The sequence below is a fragment of the Diachasmimorpha longicaudata genome, chromosome 3 (genome assembly GCF_034640455.1).
Source record: "Diachasmimorpha longicaudata isolate KC_UGA_2023 chromosome 3, iyDiaLong2, whole genome shotgun sequence".
NCBI lineage: Eukaryota > Metazoa > Arthropoda > Insecta > Hymenoptera > Braconidae > Diachasmimorpha > Diachasmimorpha longicaudata.
In genome coordinates this window covers 352,900-364,608 of record NC_087227.1, presented here as the reverse complement: position 1 = coordinate 364,608, position 11,709 = coordinate 352,900, and the positions used below count along the sequence as shown (strand labels likewise).

At 37.7% G+C, this 11,709-nt stretch overlaps 1 protein-coding gene across 1 annotated transcript; it reads left to right on the top strand.

The window, feature by feature from the left end:
- Positions 1-2,826: 2,826 nt before the first annotated feature.
- Positions 2,827-9,044, top strand: LOC135160011 (uncharacterized). The gene is made up of 2 exons (XM_064116128.1): positions 2,827-7,902; positions 8,782-9,044. The coding sequence occupies exon 1, from the start codon at positions 3,054-3,056 to the stop codon at positions 6,246-6,248; it is 3,195 nt and encodes a 1,064-aa protein (XP_063972198.1). The 5' UTR covers positions 2,827-3,053; the 3' UTR covers positions 6,249-7,902; positions 8,782-9,044.
- Positions 9,045-11,709: the final 2,665 nt, after the last annotated feature.

Below are 11,709 nucleotides of genomic sequence, written 5' to 3'. Positions count from 1 at the left end.
TAACTTATCCTTCAGTAAAATTCCCGAATTTTAAGCTGTACGAAAATGAGAATTTCGTAATTTATTTAAATATATACTCTAATATGAATATTGGAGATCAATTTCCTTGATTTTTCAATGAAGTCGTAAATTTCATGATATTTTGTCCTAAATGGGCTTCGGTGTCACTATTCCCCGAATTCAAAAATGCATTGACAGCAATTTCCTTGTTTTCTGTTAATTTTCAGGGAAATATGGAACAGATATTGACTATTCTATTTGGTTTCTCCACGAGATTTCCCCGAATTTTCAATGACAAAATGTTCTGAAACCTTCCTGTGTGGCTCAATAAAAATTTCCGAAAATTATCAGTAGTAATACCATGTGTGGCATTTCACGTCATATAGTATGATTTTTCACTGGTAGTTGTGGCTTCCAGCATATATCTTCTCTCTGCACAAAATGCAGAGAATTGTTTCCACATTGTGGCATTTCTCTTCACCGTATTATTAGGAACATTTTTTCAAAGTTTTTGATCAATAATGTCCAAGGAGTCTCCTCCAAATCTGTTCATGTCCAGGTAAAGTCTTTGAACTTGATTTTTTCTAATGACAGTTTTGGGGTTTGAAACGCGTACAAATTCTTTATCGAAGATTTCCATTGCTTAGCGACAAACAGGGAAACATCCGAAAAATATCCGAAGTAAAACCTTTTTACTTGTACCACGTGCCGGGATATGCCACCATTTGGTTGGTTGAAATTGGAATGAAAAAAAAATCACAAAAAATTTAGACAAAATTTTTTAACAGTCTATGGCTAAGAAGTTTCATGAATTTCATGCACATTTTGTTTAATGAATCATATATATTTCTCTATACCATTTGACATAGGCTTCCCCGGCCTCCCGCCCCTGTCCTATATTAGCCGACAAAGGTAAAAAAAATAGAGTATCTTGATTTTGTCTTCTTACTATTACTGGCAAATCGTTTGTAGAATGTAAGTCTAAATCATTTATTGTTTAAGAGTGGATATTTTTCTTATATTGATTGATTTTCGTATATCACATGAAAACTACAGCCTATTGATTCCACACGTGTGAGGTTGAGTACTAACTTACTTGCGTTAATGTCATTGCCTTAATAACTAAATAAAGTATCCTGGGAATCGCATCTTAGCTTGAAGTCATTATAGTCAATCGGAAAAATTATAAGTATTCTGATAAATCCTGGTCCATAGTTTCCCATGATAGGGTTTTTCCAAAAATTGACTTAAGAGGTTAGGTCGTCGTTGTTTTATGATAAAATTTTTTTTTTTTTCGTACGTCTTCACAGAGATTTCATGCTTTGAATTGCAGTGAAAAAGCTGTATCACGATGCCTCGAGTATTCATAAAAACAGGGTAATCGATTTTGTTTCCAAAATGCAGCATCAATCAATTCCTCTAGAGGTCACCAAGTATTACACTTCGAAAGACCTTTGCTATATTTTCCATTGTTATCATCTTAAATCGAGACCATTCTTTTTGTTGTAAGTAACAATCGAACCGCGATTCATCCTCTTCATTAGAACGATCTATGATTTCCAACGTATTATTATTCTCCTCCCGTGATAAATCCAATGTACTGTAAAGTGTTTCGTTTTGGACTGACTCAACCCCACAACTTCTCCATGAGGAACGACCATAAACCCGCTTTATTTTGACCCTTTTCATTCTGTTTCAATTTGTTACACCACTGATGACGGGACCAAGCATTGTCTTTCTCTTTTTCAAGATGTTTCCACACCTCGTGTGAGTACATTGGAATCTCTCCTGATCGGAAATGAATTTCGTACTTCGTCAGAATCGTGAGTGTTTCTTCATCGGAAATTTTACACTTTGATGGCACTTTTATTGTTGTAATGTTAACTTGTTGAACAGTATTTTTTGAAAATTGGTTTTATAGGAAATACAATTTACTTTGGAATGATAAAATAACTGGGACATACATTTAGGCTTCTACGTAGTACTGTGATGAGGATTGAGTAATAATTATCGATAAATACATGTCTGACGAAATTAAATCATTGATTAGTGCATAATGTTATCAGTTAACCCCTACATATCAATTGTTTTTGCGATTTTGGCGGGCAATCGAGAACCACCTTCATGCTAGTGGTTACAGCCAAAGAAACAAGAAAAACTTGCAATATATAAAAAAAATTTGAAGAAGCAGATATATGTTTTGATTTGTTTCAAGTAGGAGATATTAAGCCAAGTATTGTCAAAAGAAAAATAATTGGTTGAAAGGTTTTTTTGAAATAAGGGCAAAATTCGTTCTTAACCGATAAAAAACTGATATTTGCATTCTACAAACGATTTGCCATTAATAGTAAGAAGACAAAATGGAGATACTCTATTTTTCCGACCTTTGTCGGATAATATAGTACAGAGGGGGGAGGGGGGCGCCTATGTCAAATGGTATTGAGAAAAATATATGATTCATAAAAAAATATGGGCTCTTAAACGATAATAATTATAGATGCGGATTGTACAAACGATTGAGAATCGAATGAAGAAAAAAAATCAAAGTGATTGATTTTTCAAAATTTTGTCGGCTAACTTCACGCCTTATTTTGATTAATGAATTGAAAAAGAATAATCAACTCTTGAACGTTGAAAATGAAGGTACAATCACCTGCTAACGAAGTACAAATGATTCTATAAGTTTTCTTGTTCAAAACTGTTTTTTGCGGTTAATAGGATACTGTTGAGCGGGGGAGCATGCGTAGCAAGGCATTAGCTCCCACGAAATGAGCCATGAGGGGCACGGAAAGTGGCGGGGGGGGGGAGCATGCTAGGTAGCTCCACAATGTACGTACGTAGGCGTACGCACGGAATCGCGACGCTCCATCTAGTGTTCGGACTATTGACCCGAGTATGGCGAGTTCGCATGGGAATTTACATGGAGAGTAGCTATGTTGTACAGTATCCCTAGCACGTGTTGTTAGTCGTGCAGCATTTGTTGTTTATCGAGGTTATATAGAGAAGTGAGAAGTAGTATTAAATAGTGTGAATATTAATCAAAACTGTACATCATGCCTAAATCAAATGCTCAGACGTGTAAGGAATACAGAGATCGACTGCGTGCCAAAAATAAATTAAATAAAGTGAAGAAAAACCCGAAAACTACTGCTGAACGTGTCCGGGAATACAGAGCAAGGAAGAGGGCTATCAATTTACAACCACCTCCGAACCCTTCACTGGCAGAAGAAATCGAACGGACCGATAATTTGAGCGCTGGTAATGAACTTTCGGCGACGCTAAACGTTCCAAATAGAATTTTCCACGAAATGCTTGTTCCAAGTGTCGATGCAGACATCCCAGGGCCATCAGCAAGGGAGGTTGACGTGAGAGGCATAACAGTGAACCCTAACCTCCCTTACAAAGACTTCACTCGATTTAAGACTATACATAAAGAATTCGATAAAAAATTCAAGAATAATTCTTTCGGCTTTCCTTGCTCCATCTGTGATCGTTTGTGGTTCCAAGAGGATTTAAGAGCTCCAGCCAAACAACATAGTGAGATTTTAGACACCATTGCACCAACAATGAAGAGAGATGAAATGAAAATTTGTAACACTTGCCTTCGATCACTCAACACTAATTCTATCCCAACATTGTCAGTATATAATGGCTTCTCATATGTACAAATACCTGCCCATCTTCCACCCCTCGATTTGGTATCAGAAAGACTGATATCACCGAGAATTCCATTCACGCAAATACGGCGATTACGGCATGGAAATGGACAACATGGAATATATGGACAAATCATCAACGTTCCAGTTGAAGTGGACTCAATGGTGAAACATCTTCCACGACATCTTGATGACGATCATTGCATCAATGTGCACATTAAGAAAAAGAAAATTCACAAGTCCAGTCATTTGAGTGGTCTCATCAACAAGAGAAAAATTAAGGCTTGGCTGCAGCATCTAATAACGACACCACTATATCAACTGTATGACATCAATGTTGATGATTCATTTTTTAACAGTAGAGCCAATCAGGATCAGATACCCCAAGAAGAAATCAGCGAAGAAATTCCCATCGAAGAGAGTCTGTTTGCTCAACAACAGACTTTGCTTTGGAATGATGACAAATATTTGCGTACTGCACCAGGAGAGATGAATGTTTCACAAAGTTTACTCTTTGATGAACACGCTGAAGAGCTCTCATTTCCGTCAATCTATTGTGGCCAATTTCGAACCTTCAGGGAAGGAGTGCGAGTAACACCCTTCATGATGGCGACAAGTGAATTGAGGCGTTCTGATCGACGTGGAGTTGCACCTTACCACCTGCTCTACATGGCTATGAAAATCATGAGAATGAGAGTTCGTGATAGTTTGGCTGTTGCATTTAAATATATCGGAAAAGATGCAGCCATAACTCGCCTGCAGGTGGAATCGGAAGAGTATGTAAACGATTGTATCGAGAGTAATCTCGCTTTTCTGCGTACTATCCCCAATTCTGCTTGGTATTGGGCGGAACAAAAAAGGGATCTCTTTGCTATGATCCGACAATTGGGGAAACCAACCATATTCCTTACTGTGAATGCCAACGAGACCGGCTGGGAGAAGCTATTACAAACTTTATATAAATTGAAACATAATGGAGCGGAAATATCAGCACACATTGCTGCACAGTTGAATTTCATTGAAAAGGATACCCTAATTAATGAGGACGCAGTGACTTGTGCTTTATACTTCAACAAATTGGTGAATGTGCTGTTGACTATTTTGCAGTCTAAGAAGAATAGCCCGTTTGGCCAGTATCGTGTAGCCCATTATTTTAAACGAATCGAATTTCAACATCGCGGGAGTCCTCATGCTCACATTCTTCTTTGGCTAGACAATGCACCAAAAGATCCACTTGTGAGTGATAAAGAGAAAGCTATAGACTTGATTGACAAATTATCTTCAGTATCGCCGAGTCAAGCATCAGGAAATAAAAGGCTTGTATCTCACGGACATACATTTACGTGTTATAAGAAAATATCAGCGAACGAACCACAAAAATGTCGCTTCGAAGCTCCTTTCATGCCATCTAGGAAAACCACAATCTTGACACCTATGCAACAAACTGCGGATGGATTCAGCAGATACGCCGAGCGATATAAGGATATACGAGTCAATCTCGAGAATAATGATTATGTAGATATGGATACCTTCTATGCAGAAAATCGGATCAGTTCTGATAAAGATTATGAGAATATATTGAGGGCTGGAATCAACCGACCGCGAGTTTTTGTAAAAAGACAACCATCTGAAAAATGGATCAACGCGTTCAACCCCTTCATTTTGAATGTCTTGAAATCTAATATGGATATTCAATTCATCACTGAGGAATATTCATGTGCACAATACGTTGTTGAATATGTTAACAAAAGCAACAGAGGGATGAGTAATTTACAAAGGCAGATTATAAGGATCATGGATGAGCACCCGGAATTTGACATCGTCGGAATCATCAGAAAAATGAGTGTAGATGTTCTCAATACCGTTGAAATTTCGAGTCAGGAGGCTGCGTGGTACTTACTACGGGAACCAATGTCCAAGAGCTCAGTCTCAATTGTCTACATACCTACAGTATGGCCAATAGAACGACAGCGAATTCGGAAAAGGCAGAAGGAATTGAATGAGATGGAATGCGGCGAAGATTCAACTGATATATGGAAGGAGGACTGGTTCATTAAATACGAGAAGAGGCCTGAAGAACTGGAAAATATAACACTTGCTCAGTTTGTCGCTAATTATACACAATCTCCCCGAGGAGGATGGGTTCAAAGGAAAGAGCCACGCGTAATACGTTATAGGAATTATGACATAGCTTATGATTATAACGAGTATAAGCGTGAGATGGTCACATTACATCTGCCATTCAGGAATGAAGAAGAGCAAATCCTTGCTGACATGAAATTCATCGAAATATATGATGAACATGAACAAACGATTTTAGTTAATCGCCAGATCTTCGAATCAAATTTGGATATAGAGAAGACAATTCAAATTTGCAGAGATTTATATCGTGAGGGTAATGTTACGGATGAAGATGAAGGGCAAAATATAACAAACAGATTCCCTGAAGCAAATCCATTCGAACAACTGTATAATAATGAAAATTCAGAGGTCAACAGAGATTTAAAATTAGCTCCATTGAATCAACTCGGCGCAATTGCGAAAAGAAGAGAAAATTTGATGCCAACCAAATTTCTCAGCCGACGAAGCTGATCGACTTTGCCCTAATGGAATTCGTTTATTTCCCACAAATAACGCTGTCACAGAGTATAATCAACGGATTTTGAATGCGATTGAGGATAGGGCCGTCATAGTATCAACCGATATCTACATAGGCTGCCAAAATCATGAACAAGAAGCATTTGTACGACAGAAACTTCACAAGATGTCTCTTATTGATACTGCAGTTGGAGATATTTGTACGACCGAATGTGTCATAGAAAGCGGACAGAGTGTGACAATGATTGTTCTCTACATCACGCCGAACCAGAGAATTAACGATGTAATCAAATTCATACATAGAGCATTATTTGCATATACTACCTCCGGTGCAGCAGCATTAGGAAAAGATTGGCACACTATGCCAAAGATTTTAAGCGGTGATTTTAATGTCAATTTTGTCTTGGAAGAAACTCAACCACTTGTATAATTTTTAGAAAGTAAATTTAATTAAAAAATGAATAATAATCCCAAAAACTCAACCACCAGATCAGACACGACAAAAGATGTAATTTTCTCAAGGTATTTAAATAATTTCCAATCACGAGTTTTCAAATCATATTTTTCATACCACAAACCAATTGTATGTTTTCTTGAACATGAAATTATGGAAGTGAATGAATAGATTGTTTATAAATGGAGGCGAAAACATCAACTATCTGTTTTCATTAACCTACCACGCTTAAAAATTCCAGAATAATGAATAGTGACTTCTGTTATCGGGGAAATATTTCTAACTCATAAAACTTGCAGGGTAGGATGTGTATTCTCATTTCAAGTGCCCATCGAGATCCGTGAAGCTTCACTTCTATCGCCTAGCTTTCTAGGCTGACAATTTTTTAATTTTTCTTCGATGACTTCAATCGCTGCAGTTGGACCATCTGATTGGGCCTATCTGTTACACCTGGTGAGCCGCGATTTGAAGACTGTTCGTTTATTTGTTAGTGCTTCCACTTGAGCCATTTCTGCTGTTTGTTGAGAATGATTGGGAGTGCGTGGTAACATGCAGTGATGTGCGCACCCCCCGATGCGGAGTTTTATTGAGAAAAATTTTTAATCCTTGAAGACTGCGAGGGCTTGTACACGTAACACTGCACTTAATATCACGAAATACACTAAGTCAACACACTGAGTTTATTCACTGAGTCTCTGCAAATATAAAATCATTCTATAATCCGACTCGAAGGACCATGTATTGAATTGATTTAATACCGTGTTCCATTGAACACTCTAGAATTATAAGCTCAAGAGTTCTGACCTACACAGAACACTATTTTCAATTCTGTTACACGCCGAAGTGTTTTTTGTGTGGCTATTTTTAATAAGGGGGTGAATCACACTCAGGATTCTAATGAATATTAAATTTATTTTACAACAAATACAATTATTTGAAGACCTCCGATGAGGTGACTATTTTGGGAGTTGGGATGATACTGAGGAGTGGTACAAATTATCGAGACAACATGGGAAGAAAAGTGCAAGGGATAAAAAAATGGAAAGGAAAAATTTCCAGAACTGCCATTTATTGGCGAGGTGCAATTAGAGAGAGGAAAGAGAGAGGTCAATATCTCTTGGAGACGATTCCCCAAAAACGTCTGTCTGGAGGAATCGATGTACGGAATCATAAAATAATTCAGAAATTGAAAAAGTAAGGACGATTATCTCCAGAAGTGCATTTTAAATAAAAATAGGTAAAAAAACTTTGTAAGTTAAACGGTTTTATGTTAAACATACGTTGAAATGTTTAAGATAAATGTACTAAAAACCAAAAAATAATAAAATAGATACAGTCGTGGGAATTATAAACATATGCATAGACTACACTAAAATAAAACCGTGGAGCACGTCAATTGTCTACAATCGTTGATTAAAATGTTTGTTTTGTAATGTTACACTATAATTAGGCAGTTGTTCAACCGACAACGATGGACGTGTGATAAGTAGGGCTAGAATGTAGAAACAAGCTGGCAAGCTCGATTATAAGCGAGTTTTAGGGTTTTATAGTGGTGAGCGAGTAGTACTTTTATCATATGTTTTGTCGATTAAAGACAAACCGCGAGCAGTGAAACGATTCCTCGCCACCCAGCAGTGTGAATGTCCAACGATAAACTAGTTGAAAGATCTCTTTTATTTACATGGAGTGTATCACTATTAGAATGTCCATGAGCAAGAAAATAGTAAGTAATTTCCTCACCGTCTGCGGGCCAACTGCCTAACGACGAGTTAAACGATTCTTCTATCGCACATTAAGTCGATAATTCGTAGACAATTGACGTGCCCCACGGTTTTATTTTAGTCTAGTCTATGCATATGTTTATAATTCCCACGACTGTATCTATTTTATCATTTTTTGGTTTTTAGTACATTTATCTTAAACATTGCAATGTATGTTTAACATAAAACCGTTTAACTTAAAAAGTTTTTTTACCTACTTTTATTTTCTAGTTTTTAGTTTTTATTTCGCATTCTGTTTAATTCATTTAGTGCTTCATTATTGCAAGGTTTCTTGCCCATTAATTTATTGCAGTCCAACTCCTCTATACGTAGTCCCTGCAAAGATCTTACTCTACTAAGGGTCACGTAGGCTTGACCTTCTTCAAACAGTTTCGCACCTAAGTATACGACTGCGTGATCCACAGTGCTGCCCTGCATTTTATGTATTGTAGAAGCCCATGATAGTAGTAAAGGCAACATTCTTAAATATTGAGGTTGTATAGTGCACTGTATTCTTCTTGTCACGCCCTTTTATTTGATACCCATATTGATGGGATTGATAAAACCTACATTATCCGCCATTATGTAGCGGCCGCCATCTTGGATTTCAATTTTTTATAGTATATTGTATTCTGCTTGTTGAGCCCTTTCATTTGATACCCATATTGAGGGGATTGATAAAACCTACGTTATCCGTCATTTTGTAGCGGCGGCCATCTTGAATTTATAATGATAATGAATAAACATAAGTGTATTGTCACCAAAATCCAAAGTGTATACAAAATTTCAGATTAATCGGTTGACAGAAAGAGGGTGATATTTGAATTACTAAATTTGACCCAAGAATAAATAATAAATAAAACAAACGGGGTGAGCTAAATAAAACCGTTTAATTAAAAAGGGTCCCGAGTTCAAGAAGGATGATGGAGGGTATTTGGATTTTATTGTATGTCTAAAATAGTGAAATGGGCCATCATAAAGGTTTACAAATCTGGCTGGGAAAAAAAAACTATTTGAATAAGTATTAAGGAAATTCTTATATATAAATTGAATAATTTCATTTTCAAAGTGAAAATTAAGATGTCGCTTGATTTGATACGCAACAACCTTCTTGCCTTACTGTACAAATATTTCATAAAGTACCACACAATTGCATCAGCGTTGGAAAATTTACTCGGGTCTGCATCACGTTCGGATCAAGTTAGACCTCATGTATAATTAGGTACTGATTCGAGGAGTGGATGAGAACTTGAAAGAACAAAAGGTTGGGTAAGCAGAATTATCAGGATGCATAATTGCTGTTGTAGGGATTTGGCGACAAGCCGCAAGTGGTCTCAAATGAGAAGTCGGAGGTTAATGAACGTATTTTATTTTTAATGTATTAGACTAATACCTACAGGGTGAAGCTTAACTCAAGGCGGATTCTGAACCGGCATGTTTTGGGGGTCATTCTGAACACAAAAGTCCTTTTCCACTTTTCGCTCTGACGCACCCCTGCTGAGATATGGGGATGAAAAAACGACCAATGGGGCGCGAGCGCTGCGCGGCTCTACGTCCATGTGCCGCGGGTAAGCGGTGTGCGTGCTTCCCCTTCTCCATGGGCGGACGTTCCATTCCGCTAGTGAGTGAAAGAGAGACGGGGAAAGATATTTCTCTCTCGCTCATTTGCAATTTCAGGACAATCCTTTCAGGGGCGGCAGGGGGGGGGGCGAATAAAAAGCTATTGTTATTCAGATTAGTATTATTTATTAGAATACAAGAATAATCTGATCGGACAATTGCCTGATCAGACATTCAATGTTTAAAATTGAATTCCCCACAAAAACATTTTTCTGATAAAATGTTGTAAACCCATTGGTTTACAAGATATCTGTCAAAACGCATTTTGTAGTAGAAAAATTCCGAAAACCGCGGGCATTCTCCTTGACATTCGGGAGATAATTGCTTAAATGTTAATTATCTCATGGTGCAACACGCCTACAGTACTTTGTCAAAAGATTTTTTTTATTGTAAATTTAATTAACAACAAAAAAGGTTTTTTGACAAAATCTTGTGAAAGAGCCTCTTACAAAGATAATTAACAATAAACAATAGATGCCGAATCTCACGGGGGATGGCTCGCGATTTTCACGGAATCGGGAGCAATAAACGCAAAAAAGCAGCAAACAGCAGAGTCCAGAAAACAGCTGTAGACTCTTTCAAAGAATTGAATTACAGGCCTACTCTGTTTCCTCAAATGTTTTTTTTTTATTGTAAATTTAATTTTGTAACGGATAGGGAAAGGGAAAAAGAAAGTATTTTAACGTTCGACGATTTCGGTGGCCCTGAAAAGAGCCGATTTTTTTTCAATGAACTATAGCAGATTTTTAAAATGTCCACCTCCAGCGACGATGCAAAGTCGGGCCCGAAGTAGTAAATTTACCCTCATTCACTCCAGTTCATCAGGAGTAATACTTGCAACTGCAGCGTGCAGCAGCGCAACCATTTTCTCCTAATTCGCTGGGTGATGAGAGTATAAACCATTCATTCAGCTGCTGGATGACTGGAAGGCAGGCATGTGCAGGTGCCCCGTCGGGCTGGAACCATAGATCGCTGGAATCTGGACCATTACCAGCTATCGCAGGAAGTCGCTCTTGCAGGAAGCCCAAATAGTTCCCACCCTGCCATAAAAATGTCATTGTGATGTCCTGGGGTTGAATATTACAGATGGCACTATTTATCGGCCATTTTGATCTGCGAATTTTGAAAATGTTATAAAGAGCAAAATGATAAATCAACGCCATATGGAATTTTAGAAAGTCAGAAGGAATACCAAAAAACAACAGGACAATGAACAAGGGAGAAATAAATTTACGGGCGTGAGGAAAACCATTCCACAAAAACATAGAATCAAGTGTCAAGTATTCGAGTTCTAATCCAAATTTATTACTCTCCCAAACGCGCTGCAGAAAGGCAGTTCCTCGAAAACATAGAATATAAAGACAAAGTAAATTCAAAAGTCACGGTCTGAAGTCATAAAACTCGAGTACTGTTTACTTCAAACATTTCTCTGTCTCATGTGTTTAACACATGTGAACTTTCCTTTGTCCATTGTCCTGCTGGACAGAGAATCCTGGAATTCTCTGAGGAAAACTGTGACATCACGCGCTCTCCTTGTTTCCCTCTTTCTCATATGATTTAATATGCCCCTTTCCCTTGGGCCAGGGTTGCGTGCGCCACTTTTGGACTAGTGGGGGGTTAC